At 39.7% G+C, this 20,902-nt stretch overlaps 1 protein-coding gene across 2 annotated transcripts in view; it reads left to right on the forward strand.

The window, feature by feature from the left end:
- Positions 1-20,528, forward strand: part of cdh22 (cadherin 22) — a 333,080-nt gene extending 312,552 nt beyond the window's left edge. For both annotated transcript variants that reach the window (XM_074667232.1, XM_074667222.1), the window contains exons 12-15: positions 2,263-2,380; positions 11,126-11,275; positions 11,587-11,688; positions 18,770-20,528. In XM_074667232.1, coding sequence (XP_074523333.1) covers positions 2,263-2,380; positions 11,126-11,275; positions 11,587-11,688; positions 18,770-19,314 — 915 coding nt within the window. In that variant the 3' untranslated portion in view covers positions 19,315-20,528. The remainder of the gene's footprint in view (positions 1-2,262; positions 2,381-11,125; positions 11,276-11,586; positions 11,689-18,769) is intronic.
- The last annotated feature ends 374 nt before the right edge of the window (positions 20,529-20,902 follow it).

Genomic DNA, 20,902 nt, shown 5'->3' on the forward strand with positions numbered 1-20,902 from the left:
AGCTATTTGACAAATTCCTTCATACTGATGCGAATTTAACTATACCATAGTATAACAGTAACCAAGTAATCATAAAGTGCTTTTGTGACTCAGAAAGCAGGAAACCAGCAAAGGAAGATCTCATTGTGACCTCTTTACTCAGCTACCTCAGTAAATAGTTAGACGGGTGGATACACTGTTACTTAAAGCTGATTGGCCCGCTATAACACCTCAAATACAACAGATACGTCTGCAGTACGACCCAGGCAGACGTACTGTAACAGAACTGGTCTGGCGTTAGTTGACATATTTATTTGAATAAAACCTATTCAATCCATATGCCGCAATAGAATAGAGACGCACTGCAGACACCCGGTGTATTTTAGCTGAAACAAAGGAAAAAGCTGAGCTTGGCTTTTTTGTAAAACCCACTTCCTGTGAATCCATTTTTTTTTCATAATGCATGGAGCATTATCCTTTTGGTCTGTTATGCAATATTGTTGGCTGACAGCTTTCATACCCACTATGGCCACCATCTGGAAGGAGAAACGCATTACAGCCAGTTACAGGTATATCACAGAGAGATTTTTTTTGTCTTTCTTTCTTTCTTTCTGTCTTTCTTTCTTTCTTTCTTTTTATCATTGTTATTATTATTATTATTAATTCATTTATTTATTTATTTGTGTGTGTGTACTTCAATGACTTGATACAAAAGATGAATAGGGATCCAATTTGCCAATTGCTTCTTTAGGTTGACTCGTCATGATCTATGACTAACAAACCTCAGGAAGCAACTGGTCAAACCATTTTTTTTAATTAATGAAGTCATTTCAGTGTACAGCAGTCAAACTGTAATATAATAATGAGCTTTTTATTTTCATTAGTATTAGAATACTCAAAGATTCTGACCCTTTCCTCTGAGACCTAACCAAGAGGCTTTGAATTACTGATTCTCACAGTCATAATTGAAATTATCATAATTGAAAGCTTTTTTTCTCAAATTCTAAGTTTTCAGAGCTTTTAGCATTTTTGTATTACTCAAATTATTTTTATGTGTTGTGCCAGCTGTGGCTCATGATAGAGTTGGTTGTCACTCAATTGGACGGTTGGTGGTTTGAGTCCATCTCCTGCTGTCTGTACACAAGTGTCCTTTGGCAGAAACCTCTGTGTGTGGGATTAGTTCATTCTGATGAACACAGTAGCCTCTGCTGTTAGTAACAGAGAACATGACGTGATGCAGCTTTCCATTCATTTCAATCACTTCCAGAAATGATGACACCCAGAGGAACTCCTAAAAAAATTTGGCTGGGGCGCAGTGCTGGTTAACATTTGGCTACAGTGTTACTCCTGTAAAGTTGAACAAAGCGTTATTATTGCCGTTAGTTGATGATTTAAAAGACCGATAAGGTTAAAGTGTGGTCTGTTCTCCAGGTAGAAGGCTTATGTAGTGATTCCTTTCTCACTGGATTCAATCTGTGGCTTTAAGATCCCATTGTTAGTTATCAGAGGTGAAATACTAGGAAATTGTGGCCTCATACATGGTGCTGAAATGGAGCAGATGGATGTGATGTGAAAACTATCATTTATCAGCTTGTGGTGTGACACTAGCTTCAGATTAGTGGGATGAGAGGAGGATGAATTGTCTGTGAGAGGTCTGTGTTCGGGTGAAATGATCTCCGGGGGCTGTTTGATGTGTGTACGGTGTGTAGTAAATCCTATCTCACCTTATTGTGTCCACACAGAGTTCTCAGAATTGGATCACAGTTGAGTTTTATCTTTGAATGTGGATCACTATTATTGCATTGGACAGAAGAAACTAAACCTTTATAGAGCCTGTGTGTCTGTCTCTGTTCGCTCTCTGCACATTTGAATTCTGTCGTAGAGCAAATACAGCAGCCACATAGAGTATCTCTCTGCTTTTCTGTTCAAAAGCAGCTTTTTACAGAGGCACTTTATGATAGTTTTGCATTTCTAACATGAAGACTTTTTTCCCCACATTGCCGTGTCAACTTTCTGGAGGAAGAAGTTTTATCTCTTTGTGTTGCGGCCCCTTAGAAGTGCTCTTTCATAGGAATTTTTCTGTTTCTGTCGCCTTCAAGTTCACTTCTTCAGCTCACCCCTCCCTTTTGAAAGTCACATAAGAAATGTATAACGTAAAGTGCTTTTCATTTCCATTTTCTTGTTCTCCGTGAGCGGATCGGAGTTGAAAATAAAACCTCTTTTTCTTTTCTTTTTTTTTTGTTTTAATTTTCCTTTGTGTTTTGTTGCCCTCTCTTTCTTCAGCTGATTCACACCATCAGCGTGGTGGATCGGGACGAGCCGCAAACAGGGCATCGCTTTTTCTTCACGCTGACCCCTGAAGCTCCGAGCAATCGACACTTCACCCTGTGGGACGTCAAAGGTAAGAGGGCACAGGTTTACTATCAGGGTTAAGGGCCAGGTTTGTGTGTGTGTGTGTGTGTGTGTGTGTGTGTGTGTGTGTGTGTGTGTGTGTGTGTGTGTGTGTGTGTGTGTGTGTGTGTGTGTGTGTGTGTGTGTGTGTGTGTGTGTGCATCATAAGCATTATTGGATTTTTGAAGGTATGATTTTATCCATAGGCCCATTTACTGTTTGAAATCGATGAAGTAGAAAGAGCTCACAGTTTAGCTAGAAGATACAATACAGTTTAAGTCGGCAAATAATAATGGGGCAGATGCTTTTGGCCAAGAAACCCAAAGAAAAATTGAGCTGAGTCAAAATCAGGTTTTGAAACGAACCCTTTCGGCAGCATTAGCCATCTAAACCTGTTTAAATTCAACACTTAAAGTCACCAGTTCACAGGATAACTCTTCAAACCAAAACACTAATTTTAGTGTAGTGAGTCAAATTGGAATTGTATCCTGAGCCTAAGCATGTAAATTCAATATTATCAATTCTTCCCATTAATTGCGCAACAGGAGGAGTATTTATGTCAATTTGAAGAAATTATATACACAAGGATGGATTCCTGTGGATTCAGCCCATGTTTTTAACGGCTTTTGTAACCATGATCAGCACTGACACATTTGGCTTAAATCACCAGTCAACAGGTTGAAGCTTTGTTTATGCTTGATGGTCCATGTGGCTTTTTGCGGACAAATGTTATTTTATTAGCCAGGACATTTCTCCGTCGTGCACCTCTGAAAATTTCTAACTTAAACCCGGCAAAGAAAAGGATTGGCAAAAAAAAAAAAAAAGGTAAACATTGTCAATAACTTCTTCTAGTCTAGTTTAGTACTGTGGTAGACTTGCATTTGGGATACAACGTCCACTGCAGTTTGGGGACGAGCGCCGCCCAGAGTGTTAAAAAGTATTAAACCCTTTGCGTTCTCTCTTGCTGATTCCACGCGTTTCATTTCAGTGCGTCACAGCCATTAAACTGAAACACCAGTTTCAGTTTAACGAGTCTATTTGGAATCCTGTCTGGATCCTGATTCTGAAAATTAAACAAAATCAGTTCTAGCCACTAACCGTCTAACAGTCAGGCATTTGGGTGCTGTTTACAGTTTTCTTCTTTTTTTATTCGTATTTTTGATAACACCATCTGAAACTGGTCTACAAGAATGTTTTGGGTTTTTTTTTTTTCATTATTTAATGTTTTTTTTTTTTTTTTTAATCCTGCATAAGTGCTGAAAAACTAAACCTGACATGATGACTTGTCAGGATTACAATGGAGCTCATAAAAATGAAAGGCAATCGCAGCACTTTCCTGAATAATTTGATGCATGAGACACTGGTAAAAGCTTGAGGGCACTCTGCAAACTCAGACCTTGAGGCTTTTGAGTTAGTTTAAAAACTGCAGCCTCAAAAGCCTGACTGAAATATTCACCAATAATTTCAGCACATTTAGGTGCCAGATGGTTGACGTGTTTTCAGTATTATTTGATTTTGAACAGAAACTGGTGGAGTGCACTTGCAGACATTTTTGACAGTCACGGGATACTTTTGAAAAGTGAATGCAAAGTACTTTATTATTTGTGTGACTAAGCAGTCACCTGATAAGAGAGTTTTCATTACTTTGGATAAACACCACCTGTTCTGCCCCTCTAAGCAGAGTGATATTATCAAAATCTGTTACATTCCACTGAAGTCTGACTCCCCTGTACTTGCAAAATACTTTTTTGGTTAGTTTGGTACAAACTGCAAGGCTAAACTGTATAGTTTTTCCCACACTGTCTTTTTCTTTGAAATATGGCCCACTCATACACTCAATGGAACGAAGAATCATTTTTCACTCCTCCGAGAGTCATCAGCTATCATTATAGCCTTGAGTGTCATCATAAAAACTACACTCCTTGAAAAAAAACATCTATACAAACCTCCACAATGTAAGAGCGCGTGAAAATCACTCTGCCCACTTCATACTGATGACTTTGCTCCACTACAGGACGAGTTTTTTCATGCTTGCCTGTGTGGTTTTTGAAACTGTGCTTGCAGATTCCCCGTTTAGGGATGTGTACTTAAGTGAATGTGACATCTGGCTAAATCAAGATTGATCTGACACCAGGAAAATGTCAGAGGAGCAGCCCAGGCAAGGGAAATGTCACTATGTGAAGGTCTGCTGCAGTCTCTGCGCATACCCATGTAGACCAGAACATAAATAACACAGGACCTTTGTAACATACACACACATGATGCACATACATATATGGATTGGGGAGAAAAGGCATGACAGAAGGGTTGTTCTTACAGAAAAATCGAAAAAAAGGAATACAGGTAATCTCCTCAGCACCCTGCAGATGACTAGGATCCAGTTTCAGCTCTTTTAGTATCTACAGGTGTAATTAAAAGTGTGCATGCAGGCTTATATATTAAATTGTGTCTTTTTTAAGGATTAGGGGCAAGTATTAAAACACATTAATTTTTATATCCCACTTCTCCAACACATGTGTATCTGTTTGGATATGGATGTATTTATGAGCACACCAACCTTCCCAGACCATGTATGTACTTTGTGAAAGACAAACACAACCTCACACAGGCATTTTATCCACCCACCCTCCTTTTTTTCTACTCTAGTGTCTCTTCATGGACACATTTGTCATCCCGTCACTTTCAATCTGTCACTTCTTCTTTCCCCCCATCATGGCCTCACATTGCGTTCTGTCTCGAAGCCTTGACGCACAGTGATGAAAAGGCATTTTTCCTCCCCATGTTGTTAAACTCTTTTAAGTGGTTGCCAGCAGTCTGTTAAGTAAAACCTGACATTACCAAATCAACTTTGTTGTTGAATGTGAAACTTAAAGGATTCCACCTGGGAAATACCCCTGGCTCAAACTAAAATAAAGTAATGCTTTTGATAAGGTTGCAAAAACTGATATGTATATTTTTTACTGCTTTCATTATATAAATGATTCACTACTCAAAGGTAGTGACATTGTTAAATTATGGACAAGTCTTCATGTTCATAGCATGTTTACATGGATATTTATCTTATTCTAAAATCTTTGTCTTAAGAAGTCGTTTTACAGTGACTTTGGCCCAGAGAACAGCCTGAAAAGAAAAAGTATAGCTTCAGTGGCTATCTTTGCTTTCTAGACTTTCCTTTATGTAATGAATTCAGAGTTCAGATGAATCCAGCGTGACTAAAGTTCAAGTTCAAGTCATAATTCAAAATTTCCACAAAAGAAAACATCAGAAGTCTGTTGATGCTTCAAGAATGCTTCCCGACCATGACCGTGATCTTTGTGTTTCAATATTCAAGGAGATCTTGTTAGTCATGCAAACAGCATCAAAACGACCAAACATTCTCTCGTGTATGTCTAGAGTTAGATGGGTGATTGAACAGATGGATGAGTGGATGAATGGTAAGTTAAAAGGATGGACAGATGGATGGTTGGAAATGGATTATGTAGTGGTGGTCAGATGGATGGATGGAAGGATGGATAGATGGATGGATGGATGGATGGATGAATATATGCATAAATGAAGACATGGATGAAGAGATACAACAATATGGATGGATGGATGGATGGATGGATGGATGGATGGATGGATGGATGGATGGATGGATGGATGGATGGAGACTTGGATGAAGAAACAACAATATGGATGGATGGATGGATGGATGGATGGATGGATGGATGGATGGATGGATGGATGGATGGATGGATGGATAAATAAATGAAGACTTGGATGAAGAAACACAACAATATGGATGGATGGATGGATGGATGGATGGATGGATGGATGGATGGATGGATGGATGGATGGATGGATGGATGGATGGATAAATAAATGAAGACTTGGATGAAGAAACACAACAATATGGATGGATGGATGGATGGATGGATGGATGGATGGATGGATGGATGGATGGATGGATGGATGGATGGATGGATGGATAAATGAAGACTTGGATGAAGAAACAACAATATGGATGGATGGATGGATGGATGGATGGATGGATGGATGGATGGATGGATGGATGGATGGATGGATGGATGGATGGATAGATAAATAAATGAAGACTTGGATGAAGAAACACAACAATATGGATGGATGAATGGATGGATGGATGGATGGATGGATGATGGATGGATGGATAAATGAAGACTTGGATGAAGAAACAACAATATGGATGGTTGGATGGATGGATGGATGGATGGATGGATTGATGGATGGATGGATGGATGGATGGATGGATGGATGGATGGATGGATAAATAAATGAAGACTTGGATGAAGAAACACAACAATATGGATGGATGGATGGATGGATGGGTGGATGGATAAATAAATGAAGACTTGGATGAAGAAACACAACAATATGGATGGATGGATGGATGGATGGATGGATGGATGGATGGATGGATGGATGGATGGATGGATGGATAAATGAAGACTTGGATGAAGACACAAAACAAGTTGGTGGATGGATGCATGGATGGATGGACAGATGGATTGATTTGTGGACTGGTGAAAGGGATGATGAAAGGAATGATGAAAGGAATGAAGAAAGAAAGGATAGAAAGATGTTTTTTTTTTTTTCAACCAATCCCAAACCAGTTTCCACAGTCAGTGGTGCCGATTTGGAGAACTACTTGAATTTTCTTTTAGTAAACACAAATATTTACCATCAATAAAGACATTCAAATATTTACTTAACATAAACACACTGAAATAAACCTTAAATGACTATTTAACGGGTATGCATTTTTTAAAAAAACAGTTTGATTTACTGTTTTCAAATATATATATATATATATATATATTTTACAGAAAAGACATACAGATGTGCTCTGATTTAAGTAAAAAATAGTCTGTGTTCTCATACAGTAATGAGAAGAGTTACAAAGTTATAGTTACAGTTTAGCTGTAAATGTAAAAATATGATAAGTGTGGAGAGTTAATAAAAGTTTTTTGTTTCTTGTCTCTCATCACACAACCAGACTAAGGTGTATCAAGCCTCAGCCTGTAACATCAAGCTGACCCACCAGTCACCCTTTACTAACCAGATTCATCTGGATGCTTTTTGAGTTGCCGCTCTGTTCTTGTTAATGTCTGCTCTCCTGCTTGGTTCTGTAGTATCTAGGGTTTTATAGACCTTGCCGCAGGTATGACTTGCAAACCCTGACTTACCACCTTGTTTCCGGCGTGCACCTGCTCGTCCACCTGTTCCCGCAGCAGCCCTCCACCTGCTTCCTCTGCTGCACTCTGTCTAAACTCTCTTAGGTCACAAATAGTTTCAGCAAGAAAAGCTTTGTTGTAGCCCATGAAGCCAGAAATAGCAACCAATTTGTTCAGCTCCTCACTATACTTTACTAAATTAAAGGGAAACAAGTGGAGTGCCTTAAAAAATTTGTGCAGATATGCATTGTTCCCAAGCAAAGGGGCAGATTGCACTCGCAGTTCAAATTTGCACTCCTACCAAAAATAGAGGCTTATACTAAATACCTTTTTTAAATAATGACATTCCCATTAGCCCATTAGCAAGTGCTAACCAGAAACTCTCAACATAATTGACTTAATAAAGACCTGCCAAGAATGCTTACATTAGCATTAATAACAAAACACTGGTGTGCCTTTAACAGTCTTGCTAAATGGTTGGAGAGGCCTTTTAGTCAGGTTTATCTACAGTCTATTTGTACAATCTTTTCATCACTGGTAAATAAGGGTGGATGTTGATTGTTTTTGTCTATGATAGTCAAATGTGTTAACCCCAGCATTTTCCATAGAAGCTATATAGAATACCTCAGTATAAGTGTATTCATATCCTTCAGACAGAAGCTTTTGTCTGAAGCAGACAGCAGTTGAGGAGAATGCTGCGTAAGAGTCAAAAGGACAAACTCAGGGGCGTAGCGTTCCCGCACATAAACAGTAATATGAAGATTGTTCTACATGTGCCAGAGGAGCTGGAGGGCGACGTGGATAACAGTGATATATGCTCCGAGAGATGGATTGCTCGGTATCCTGCGTGTAAGTCTACCCACGAAGCCTCTCTGACTCTATTTGTCAAAGCCTCCTCCTGTATTCTGAGTTACATTTATCTCTGTCTCCTGGAGAAGGCTCATGTACACACCAGTGAAGTTTAATTTCAAACAGCAGCCCCTTCTTCCATTTTATAGCCTGTTTTTGTTTGTTTAAAAGGAACATATGAGCAATGTTAATAGCACAAAAGGAGCTGACTGCCCTGTGAAAATCATTCCAGATAGAGTTAAACTCGACAATATGTTTGGAGTCCTTGAAGTATGCATTATAGCAAATGTTTTATTCAGACCAAGTAGAGCCAGATTTTTAATATTTCAGTTTGTTTTTTTCCAACATGTCAGCAATAAACCTTCTCTTGAGAATTTTTTTTTTGTTTGTTTGTTTGTTTTTTTAAACCAATTGGCATCATGTCTCAACAAGAAAAAAATTGTAAATGTACATGAATGGGTGAATGTGACAAATTGTGCCAAGGAACTTTAAAGGAACAGTGTGTAGTTTTTGTGGCATTAAGCAGACCAAACTTGGTCATATTCACAAGTATGGAATTACTGTTTAATCACAAAGTGCAAAAATTGTTTTATTTTGTTCACTCAGAATTCAATTTTATATTTCACAAAGCAGTGGGTCCCTTGCACAGAGGCTGCCAATTTGCAAGTTTCTACAGTAGTGCAAAATGAACCAGCTAGTAGCATATGCCTTTTGGTATCTAGTGATAAGTGCCCTAAAACACACCTGTTAGAAGATGAAAAAGAAGGAGAGGGTGGCTGTGCACAAAATAATTTGATTTACTAGACCTTTTGATGGTAAAACTTGACAAAAGGGGGGTTGTCCTTAGCATACTCTTAGTAGTTTCCTGTCTCTGAGGCCATCGTCACTACCAGTATTTCACTCCTGTAGAGCAAGGGAGTGTATCAATCTAAAATCTGACCAAATATCACTACATATTTCTATTCTTATGCACTATGGTAAAGCCCATGTGTGGAGTCTTTATCTAGTTATAAAACAGACTGAATTCAAACTTGGTGTGTCCCCATAACCCACTTGAAATAAACTTTTTTTTTTTTTTTTTTTTTCACAGGAGGCACCAAAAACAACATATTCTAAAAAATCCTTACAGGAGCTTTAAGTAGTCTAAAAGTGGGGGGAAAAAATGCCATCAGCAGCCTTTTTTTTTTAGTTCAGCTTTTTTGTTCAAGTTCCTATCATTGAACAGTTGATATGAAGAATACACAGTTCTGATTGGTCAGATAGTTCTTCATAGCAAGACTGATGCTTCTTCAAAACTTTGGCCCATGGGTTCTTCTGTCCTGTGTTTACTGTAAAAATAAAAAGGAAGATGTGTAACAAAAGGGAAAAAAATTGAATTCCAGCGAAAGAAGCCTTGAAGAATGTTACATACACAGGGGCTACATATGAGAGAAATCAGCAATGTGCGGAAAGAATGAAAGTAAACCACATAGAGAACATGCTGTACGTTATGACAGGTTTTTTTTAAGTATGGTTCATTTTAACACAAATATCAACAAACTGAACCTCAGCCAGGTGTTGTCGTAATCATTCAAGTCAATGTTCACTTTTTAGTGTGAGTTTCAACAGTTCAGGAGACTTTTTCAGGAAGGCTACAGAGTTTACTACTTTACGACTACTCTACTCCATCAGGTCTGAGCTGGATTAACTTGTCATGGTTTCTTTCTCCTACGATTCTGCACAATAATGGTTGTGCCTAGTTTAATCTTCATCATTTTGCCGCTGCATTTATTTCTGTAAGCAAGAGGTGACCAGGTGTGGCAATTCTAATTTATCATATGCTTATTTTATGCAGCCCTGTGTGGCTTTAAACTGTTGTTAGCTATCCCATAATCCTGAACACTAACTGCTTATATTAACGCTCTTCAGAGGTATGGCTTGTTTTGAAATAAAGTGTTAATGCAACAGGCTGCTCGAAGCTCACTTTACATTTTAAATCTACACATTTGCTTTTGTTAACGCTTAAAATGTCTTCTTTGTAAGTCTTAAAAGATAAAGGCAAAAATATTTTCCCATTACAGCTCTGTTATATTTAAAATGTAACTCACTTGTTTTAAAGTTAAATACATACACAGGGACATTAATGTCAGCAATTAAAGGTGGTATGATAAGTAGAAATTTGTTTTTTTTTAAACTGTTTTATTATTTTGCATTGTGTGCACCTGTGTTAGTTTGTCATATCTTTGCTTCTGTTAATCCAGAAGATTTCCCCATGGTAGGCTCCACAAAGGTTTATCTTTTCTTATTAAATCTCACACTCCATACTGTTCAAGTTGCCTTAGACATATCAATGAATACAAATCTGCATGGGTTTCAGAATGTAATGAGTTTTTCCTTGGTCCATCCTACACCGTTCCACCAAGCTTCATAAAAATCAGGCGGGTAGTTTTTCCAGATATCCTGCACACAAGCACCAGCATCAAAAACATAACCTCCTCTGCAGAGGTAATAAAAACACACACAGGATGGACTTTCATCATTTCTACTGCAGCCTGGTAAAAAGCAGACATCTGTGAACACAGAGAGGTGAAGGTTGTCTTCTGTTTTTTTCTTCTTCAAACATTAAGTCGCATATATGTAATTCTGCACTTTCTCCTTGTCTCTCTGACCCCCGCTGCCCTGTCCCTACCCCTACCTCACTCACACACTCACACCTCCCACATCCCACGCAGACAACACAGCTGGCATCCGGACCCAGAGGTCAGGCTTCAACCGCCATGAGCAGAATGTGTACTTCCTGCCCATCCTCGTGGTTGACAGTGGGCCTCCCCCCCTCAGCTCCACCGGCACCTTGACCATCCGCATCTGTGGTTGCGACACAGGTGAGTGCTACTGTAGGAGCTGCTGCCATTACTAACATTAACATCACTGTCACCTTTTGCATTAGCTCCCACTGTAGGAAAAGGTCACCTACATGGCCATTGTTTTGGTCAACAAACAGCTCTTATCAGTGAATGTTTGTAAAAACAACACAAATCTCTGGGTACATTAGGTGAAAAAAATAAATTATGAATTGTAAAAATAAGCTTCTTTTTTCTCTTGATACAACAGTGCTTAATCCTTGTCCACACAGCTGACTCATTTACAACGTTTCATCTGTACTGTAAATGCTAATTTTTCCTCTGCAATACAGGGGGAGCCATCCAGTCCTGTGACGCCACAGCCTATGTAATGAGTGCTGCTCTCAGCCCTGGGGCCCTTATAGCACTGCTGGTCTGCATGCTCATCCTCATAGGTAAGCTGATGGATGTATAGATGAGGGAATGAATGGACAAGTTTAATTCATCTATTGCTTTTTTGAGGTCATGGTTAAGTTCAACTACTTGAGCAGGTCTGCCACACAGCTCCTATAGTGGAATATTTTTGTAAAAATATAAGGACCCAAGGCCACAGCCTCATGCATTCAAGCATATGTCTTTTAATGGATTGACCACTTTTAGAAGTCATCTATATTTCAGGAAAGAAATAGCACGTGTAGTGGCAGAAAAAAATAAGACAAATGACACAAAAGCAAGATCCATTTTTCATCTCCCTTTCACAAGCTGCTTTCCTCTCGGACACTTTGTTACCACATTTTACGAGTAGAGTGCTTTTGTTTTAAGAGTTGCACAGATGATGTCTGGGTTTATGAATGATATCAAGTCACTTTGATCCTTGGAACACAGACGCAGATGGAGTGAATTGGAGTGAAGTGGATGGAGGGCAAACAGGCAGGAAAGCTGTCTCAGCACTTGTAAACCTCAGGAGCAGCAGGCTTTATATAGACCAGGCTTTCCAGACATTTTCTGATTCTAAACACACATATGTGCGCACGCTAACCTACATGCTCACCCTCTCAGAGACTGAAGAGGCTTCACATTGTCATGTCTGAAACTTTTATGAGCTAGCCTTTCATTCTCTGACCGCTGCACATCTTAGCATCCCACTCCTTGGTGACACACAGCAACCCTGCCACAGTGTTTAGTCTCCCCCGCTCACACCTAGCCACCTTTTGCATTGTGCACACAGTGAATGATGGATGATTATGACACCACACAGACAGCTTTGACTGTAACTCACATCACTATCTATTTCTTTTTAAGAGCTTTTCTAATGAGAGTTGTTAAAGCTGTGCCTCCATTAACGTAACCTTCGACTGGAGTGAACTGCAAAAGCATTGCATCATTTATTCATAGAGGTTTTAAAAGCCTCAACAAAAAATGTTATATACAAATCTGAGACAACCTCTATCACCCATACGAAAAAAAAACAACCTTGTTTGCTGTTATATTTTTGTGGTTTTGGTGGTCAGGACTAGATGACACCCCCTCACAGGCCTGAGTTTCAAATGATTGTGTCGCCTTTAAAGTCAGATAGCAGGGAAGCATAATGGTGATCTGGAAGAAACACAGAATTAAACAGAGGATCATGCACATGCCTAAGATGTACATCTACTTTGAGTTATTTTTTGTCGAGTGTCACTTTGATTTAACTAATAAACGAGGCAATGTAAATTCTAACAGTGTCAGTGACGCCGTTAAGTCATTGCCACTTTGAGCGACTGAAACTGATTGGTAGAAAATGGACCGAACACGGCTCATCAAAGCAGTGAAGGGCAGAATAAATCGGAGCCTCTGTCTTCTGCCAGTCATTGCGTGGACAGCGGATTCTAAAGGGCTGCGGGGTCTGGGATCAGGGAGATGAGCAGTGTTTTCACAGCTATCATGTAGTGTGAATAACAGACGAAAGCGAGGCATGTGGCAGCCATCGGATCAACCGCACATTGTCTGACACTTTCATGTTCCTGCTTCATCCTCAAAACACACAAAGACACAGACACACACAGATTCAGTGTGCATCTGCTTGTGCATGCTAAGCACACCTTTACAAGCTTAGACAAATCACTCCCCACCTATTAGCGCTATCTCTCCATGCACAATTACCACGTCTACCTTTTTCTCCCCTCACTCACTTTCCCTCTGCATGCACAGCATCAACTGAAGCAGCCTGCCAGCCAACACTCCCCCTCTCCAGAGGCTGGACCACCTCCATTACATCAATTGTTGGATGATGAGAAAAATGAAAACAAATTTCTGCCTAATTACCTTACAAACAAACAGTCCCTCCATCAGCTCATTTATGGGCCTGATGTGATGAATCCATTCCACTGCGTCGAAGCATCTGCATGCATCTATTCCAATTACCTCCCATCTGCTTGTGATGAACTCCTGGGTGGGGGCAAGCGGCGCAGCCCAAGGGTAAATTAACCGTCTTGTCAGGAGCGCTTATCGCAACATCTGTACACACGGGGAAACCTGCTTTGTATGTATAGGGGGCAGCTCCACACAGGTACATATGCTTCCTACAAAAGGTAAAATCTGTACATGGTGTCGTATTAATGTTGCCCGAGGTGATCTAATCTCCAAGTTAAATAGGTTTTCAATATCTTGTGGTTGAAGCATCTGTGCAGCTAATAGGCAGTGACACTCAAATGTTATCAGTAAGGAAGCGTTTAGAAGACAGGCTGTCTGGTCGACTGCTTCAGAATCAACTGTCACACTCCTTCACCGTGTTTTTTTTTCCTGATCTTCACGTATGACAGAGTTCATAACATCAACTTTTCTGCCTTCTCCTTCTTTCCTCATTAGTGTGAATTTAGAATAATTGTCTTAGCGCTCGTTTGGTATGCACGGCAGCGCGCGCCGCAATTTACCACAAACCATGACTGTTTCCTCAACCCCGTGGCAATTAATTCGCCTCATTCATGGAGAAGAAGAATAAACACAATGGTTACAGACACCGCTCCCCCACTGGAGCCTGGCAAACAATGTAAGAGGAGAACTAATGTACATTATCAGTCAGAGATACTGCATAAAAACCCCATTCGAGATCAGCGAGGCTCTTAAGGGGCTGGCACAGCTTCTTAAGCAAGGAACACATGGGGCGTTTTCACTCTGCAAGGTGTTTTTTGGTCCGTTTTCACCAAGTAAAGGCAATTACAGGGGCTTGGCAACAAGTTATTTATACGGATTAGGCATAAAATCAATGTTTCATGGTGCTTCCTTTTTTCACTTTGCAAATGAGGGAGAAAGAGTAGTGAAACATGATGGAAGCAAGGGTGAGCCCTGATGTGTTATATAAATAGTCCCTCACTAACAAGGTCACTTTGAGAGAGTGTTCGTCCATCAGGGATCTTCATGCATACTGATTTATGTGCTTTAACATATATGTGACTTCCTGCACTTAGAGAAGTGACATTGATCCAGTTAGACTGAAACATAATAGGGGGGTTATCTCAGTTTTACAACATGTGAACGGGTGTTTTGTTGGGTTCAGGGCATCAAACATCATGTGCTGTCCCAGACAGCACAGGCCTTGTTGTAATTGATGGTCTTTTTATCTCAGCCGACTTGTAGGCATTTGTTTTAGAGAACAGGCTATCTGTTCCACAAGATGCATGGTACCTACTGGTTAATGATCCATCTAAATGTCCCTTCACTGACATCACTTTAGAGTAGTCGCTCAATGTCCCTGCAGAAAGGAAGAAAAGGACAGGTTTCTATCAAATGTTTTACAGTCCAAACTGACAGGCCTTAAACGGGGCACTAAAGAGTCAGCAAAGGCCTGATTTTCTAAAAGTTCTTAGGTTGCCAGATTTTCTAGTGGTGTGAGTTATGTTGAGAGGGTTTTTACAACCTCCTTGTTTGGGAGACAATCACGCTACACTGATCTGAAATTGTTAAGACTGAACATGTTCAATATTTACGATCAGAGATTCTGCTGTTTGAGGGAAGCCAAACGGCAGAGCATGAACTCTGTGGAACAGAACAATAGCCCATCTGAAGGCAAGCTGACTGAAGAAGGAATCACAACAAACACTGCAATGGTGATGAAAGGAAATGCAGAGCACAAAATTAGGTGGACTTCAGAAATGGAGGACAATCTGTGGCAACTACACAACATTTCTTATAAAATGAAACCCAGTAGAGCAGTCAGTGGTGGGTGCACACTTAAAAAACTGAACTGTTAAATCTGTCATTATTTGTAGTTATACATGAGGTCACTTAAAATTCTGTTAGTGAGAGCCAGGTTTTGGTAAACACATTCTCCTGCCAATAAAACTCCTTTACTAAAAGGGGGAAAAAATCTATTAATCTGAGCACTATCCACTTCATAACAGAGGCTCATTAATTATTTAAGCTCATTTTAGCACCAATGTTAAATTGTTCTCAGTATTTATTGAGAATACTAAAAGGCCACTCAAAACTGCTTTTTTAAAACAAACATACAGACTAATTTCGTCACTAATTTTGGTGAGAAAAAGGGGTAGAAAGTGGGGAAGATTACAGAAAAAAAGTATTTTGGACTCTGATCAATTAAGATTTGGAGAGAAGGTTGCAAGAGCTAATCCATTGACAACTTTTGCACATTATGATCATACAAAGGAATAAAGCTATTCAAAATTAGGTATGGTTGTACTGGCTAACTTTCTTGTCGATAACATGAGTGGTTAGGCTAGTCAAATTAAATGGCACAAAAATGGGATCAGCTTGGGCATGTCATTAGTAGAATAAGATAGAATTTGGCATTAGCAGGGAAGATTTGGTAATTTTTTCATCTGTGCAATCCACATACACAGCTCTGTTGCACACCCCACAAATGCATAACAAATATGATACCATTTAAAAGGCAAATAAAAAGGCTTTACGATAGTAAACAATTATTAAAAAGAAGCATTGTTACAATGAAGAACTAATCAACTTAACACAGATAGTGTACTTTTTTTGTTAAGTTAAGATTGAATATTGATATTTTGTTCTTTTTTTGTTACTGAATGCCACACCAACTACTTTGCCCAACTCATTATTTTACCTGGAAGATAAACTTTTATCAGGACCAGCTGTCAGCACCAGTCTGGGTGTTTTAAGTCTGCTATTCTCTATTCACCTGTCACAGCAACACTTCTTTGAACCACCTACACGATGCTGCCAATGAGCCGCTAACGGAACCATAAAGAAGCTCTCATGTTACATACAACCCCATGTCTTTTCATGGACCTCCAATTAAAATTGGAGAAAAGTTCAGAATGGCATTTGAAAGCAATGTGCACCTGTTCATACTGAAGAGGGGCGAAAGCTGAATAACACCAGCAGGGCTCTGGTGTGACTGAGGAGCAAACGAGGCTGTTGCTCTCAAAGGCAGTAATTGTTTTACTGTGGAGCTGGAAAATGTGTATTCTGTGGATGTTTTTGACCCTTTCTGTGAATGTCTGCATCATATCTTTGTTTTTAAAGTCTGTTAAAATCTTGTCTACTGGCCTCTGACCAATTGACTTTCTCATTACTTACTTAATATAACATACATGCTAACTGACCGGACAGCCTACTTACACTATTACCTATTAGCTTACCTACATAATTACCTATTTGCTAACTGACTTGGATCATTACTCACTTACTTGTTTACACCATTACTTCCTTGGTAACGTACATACTGGCTAACGTGCACCTTTACTTCCTTGATAACTTACACAGCAGTTACTCAGACATCACCTACTTGCCAGCCTACTCACACCATTACTTGCTAACTTACATTTGCTTAAGTGCTTACCTGCTAAAATACTTACAAAACTGCTTACTTGCTAACTTCCTTACACCGTTCTTATTTGCTTACTTATTTGTTAGCCCACTTACATCATGCTTACTTGCTAGCCTACTCACACCATCACCTATTTGCCAGCTTACTTGCTAAATTACTCACACACAAAGTTGTGTAATAGCACAATTTCGGAGCTCAATGGATGAGGGAATTGTTGAGCTAGCTGTAGCATTTATGCCTAGCTAAAAAGCTTTGTGGAGATACTTTTAAGTGAAACTGCTTTGTTAGTATTTGTTATGGAGAGACATTCAATCCCACTCTTGTTTAGAACCTTATAAACAAAGAAGCTTACACCTTGATGGTAGCATCTGAGGAACGCTGACATAAATTTGAACTGTTTTTCAAGTGATCTTAAATGTTTAAATCAAAAGGCTTGTTTGATTCAGAGATGATCGGCCCACTGCAGATACAGTGGATTTGGTATGAAGAACTCTTGAGAAAGATAAAGAGCCATTAAGAGGCTGGTTTGTACAGTTCATCCCTCCCTGTGTGATACTGTTGCTCCTGCATTACTTAGACTAAAATGAAACAAAACAAAAACAAAAACAAAAAAACAGGTGTACACATGAATGCAAACAGATTTTTTCCAACACCATAGATCTATTTTTGTCTATTCTCTATTTATATTAAGATATGTTCATCATCACACCACAACCCCCCCACTAACCTAAAATGTTCATTCATCAGTCAAACAAAGGTTTGATTACTTCCTGTGGGACTTTTGAAAATACTGTTGTCTTTTTTCTTTCTTTTTTTTTCAAAATGCTTATTGATGCATTATTCATCCAGACTACATGGGAAATGTTTTTATTTTCACTAAACATGACATTTCACATTGCTGCATGTCTGGTGGAGGTTTCCAAGTTAGGGAATGAATGAGTCAGGGGGGTGGGTGTCTGAGTTAAATGAGACTTGTCTAATCACTATTGGAGGCAGTAATTAAAATAACTAAGCTGAAATTAAAGCCTGGTTGATTTATCTGTACATAAAGCCTTTGTTTTCTTCTTTTTCCATTAGTCTGTAATGCGACCCATCTATTGTTTTCCCTCTCTTTAATCCACCATTCATTTTCCAGGCTTTCTTTCTCTTTTCAGGTTGTTGCCTCTGGTTTAAAACAGTGATGAAATCACAGAGTGTTTTTTTTTTCTCTTGACTTGGATGAGTATTGATATTCAGATTGGTCTCCATTAGGCCTTTTGAATCATATTTCTAGGCGAGGCAATCAGGATTGTGAAAAATCAATGCTCATGCATTTGAAATGTAAAACCTGATAATATATTATCATCTCCTGCTGTGCCTTTGTCCTGAGAGGTGAAATCAAAGTTACAGCAGGAGTAGTAAGAAACTTTCTCTTAGAAAGTACTCATAAATACATCATGCACAGTGCATGCTTAATGTGTCACACCACACGGCATTTTCACATTTAGGACATTTGTTCTCTTTAGCTGGTTTCTTTAGCTCTGTATGCCCTGAATCTGGGTTTGTTTAGTCATTATTCATTGTTAGATAAAGGGGATTTCTATTTCTGAAAGTAAGCACTTTAAACTGTGTCTGACAACTTTAAATCCATGTCTTAAATCTGAACTTATTTAAACAGCATGTGCATGTGATCTAAAGTGTGGAGTTATAACCATGCTCTTCCCTCTTTCTCTGTCCTTTTGTGTTTCCTTCACAATCAGTCCTCGTCTTACTCATCCTGACCCTGAAACGCCACAGGAAGGGCCAGAGGATGGCCGAGGACGAGGAGGACATGAGGGATAACGTCATCAAGTACAACGACGAGGGCGGAGGGGAGCAGGACACTCAGGCGTATGACATGAGCGCACTGAGGAACCTCTATGACTTCCCAGAGGCCAAGAGCTGTGACTCTGGCCCGGACATCCGCTCCCTGCCACAGTGGATACAGGCTAACCGAGTGGGTAGCAGTGGTGGAGCGGAGGGGGCTGCGGCGGCCGCCGCTGCAGCTGCAGACTTCTCTCTTTTCAAAGGTTACATCCGGAAGAAGGTGGAGCAGGCTGATGCTGACCTGTCTGTGCCGCCGTATGACTCCTTCCAGACGTACGCCTTTGAAGGCAACAGTTCACCAGCGCTGTCACTCAGCTCCATTCACACGCTGTCCACCACCTCAGAGCAGGATTTCTCCTACCTCAACGACTGGGGGCCGCGTTTCAGGCAACTGGCGGGCTACTATGCTCCAGGAAAGCCTGAGGAGGAAGGGTCCTAGCACAGCTCCTGCTCTGCAAAGAGACATTAAAAACATTTTAAAACCCCTTATCATCCTCCTTGTTTTTCTCTGCCTCCTTTTCTCCCCCTCTTGCACATCAGAGCAGGCACTGTGTACTCCTTTAAGACGGAACACCTCTCCAGAGAGAAATCACAGTGATGAACTTTGAACTCAAGGGGTTTTTTTGTTCGTTTTTTTACAGTGTTTGGTTCTTGGTAGAGTTTTTGAAGACTGCCATGAAAGCACTGGAAATGAGAATGAGAAAAGACTCAGATATGCAGTTGCCAAAAAGGACCATAAATGACAACCTTTATTTTAAGCATTGGAACTTTTTTCACTGTCCAGAGTCTAAGCAGTATGTAGGTAAGGTCAAACCATGCCAAGGCAAACTGACTGTCAAACATATTTATTTGAAAAGGGGGAAATATTTATGTATTTATTTGTTTTTACGTATTTATTTATTTATTTATTCTGATAATTATCATTATGGCAACTGTCTTGGTGACTCTGCTAAAGTGTTAGAGAAAAAAGGACTTCACAAAAGGAATGAGGAAGTACACGGAAAAAGAAAGTAGAGGACTCTACTGGTGCAGAGGTGACATCTAGGTCATATAAAAACTACACTCTGGAAAATATTTGTATTTATTTTCTATGACCACTTTTGTAAAATAATCAAGTTTAGACTGAGAGATGAAAGGCAGAGGAAAATGGAAAGGGGGAGCAGAGCAGCAGAAGAAAAGAGCTGCCAGGTCAGTCTGAACGCTTCACACTGACATACTTTTGCTGTATTTTGCTGGTTTATAAAAGAGGTTTTTGGAGGTCACAAACTGAGGACAATTGTGTGTGAACTTTTTCTTTTCTTATCCTCTCCACAGCCAATTGTAAGGCAATAAGGCACAAACCGCAACAGTGATTTAAGACTAAACAAAATGACTGTTTTATGGAATTGGCTGGTGGCCAACATTGCCCTGCAGGGAGCCAGTTTTCATTGCAGATTTGTGTGTGAATGTGTACGATATGTTCAACTCATTTTATATCCTGAGATGTTTGATTTTGCTTTTGATATTTTATGATTTTTGAGTAAGGGGGGTTTGGTTGTGTCCTTACAAGAGGGAGAAGGTTATGGGTTAAACACATGTCGAATGGACTGGTCACATCCACCTGATATCCACAGCCTCTTTAATGTTGACCTTAACTTGCAATTGTATGGAACATTTAAAGAAAAAAAAAAGATCAAATAAATATTTAATTTTTTTGGTAAAAACCTACATCTCGTTGTGTGCAACAAACTGAATTACTCTGGGATTTACTCTGTGTTTGAGAACATGGTGATAAAGTAAATAGAGCGTCCCTGTTCCTAATTATCCTTTGCCACTTGTTTGCTGAAGCTGTCTCCTGAATTATGAATCATCTTGGAGCTGGCTCCTGTTTACACTCGGGCTAGATTCAGAGAAGAGTCCTAGATGGAAACAAAAAGCACCATATGACAGGCCAGAACCAAACAAAGACTATTCTCTCTGCGCCGCTCCCTCCTGGATGCCTCCTGCCAAACTACAGTAATTGTCGCAGTCACCAGAGGATGCTGAGG

This window comes from Halichoeres trimaculatus, unplaced genomic scaffold (assembly GCF_033239565.1).
Source record: "Halichoeres trimaculatus isolate MK-OKI-2021-1 unplaced genomic scaffold, fHalTri1.1 fHalTri1_scaffold_1, whole genome shotgun sequence".
Lineage (NCBI taxonomy): Eukaryota > Metazoa > Chordata > Actinopteri > Labriformes > Labridae > Halichoeres > Halichoeres trimaculatus.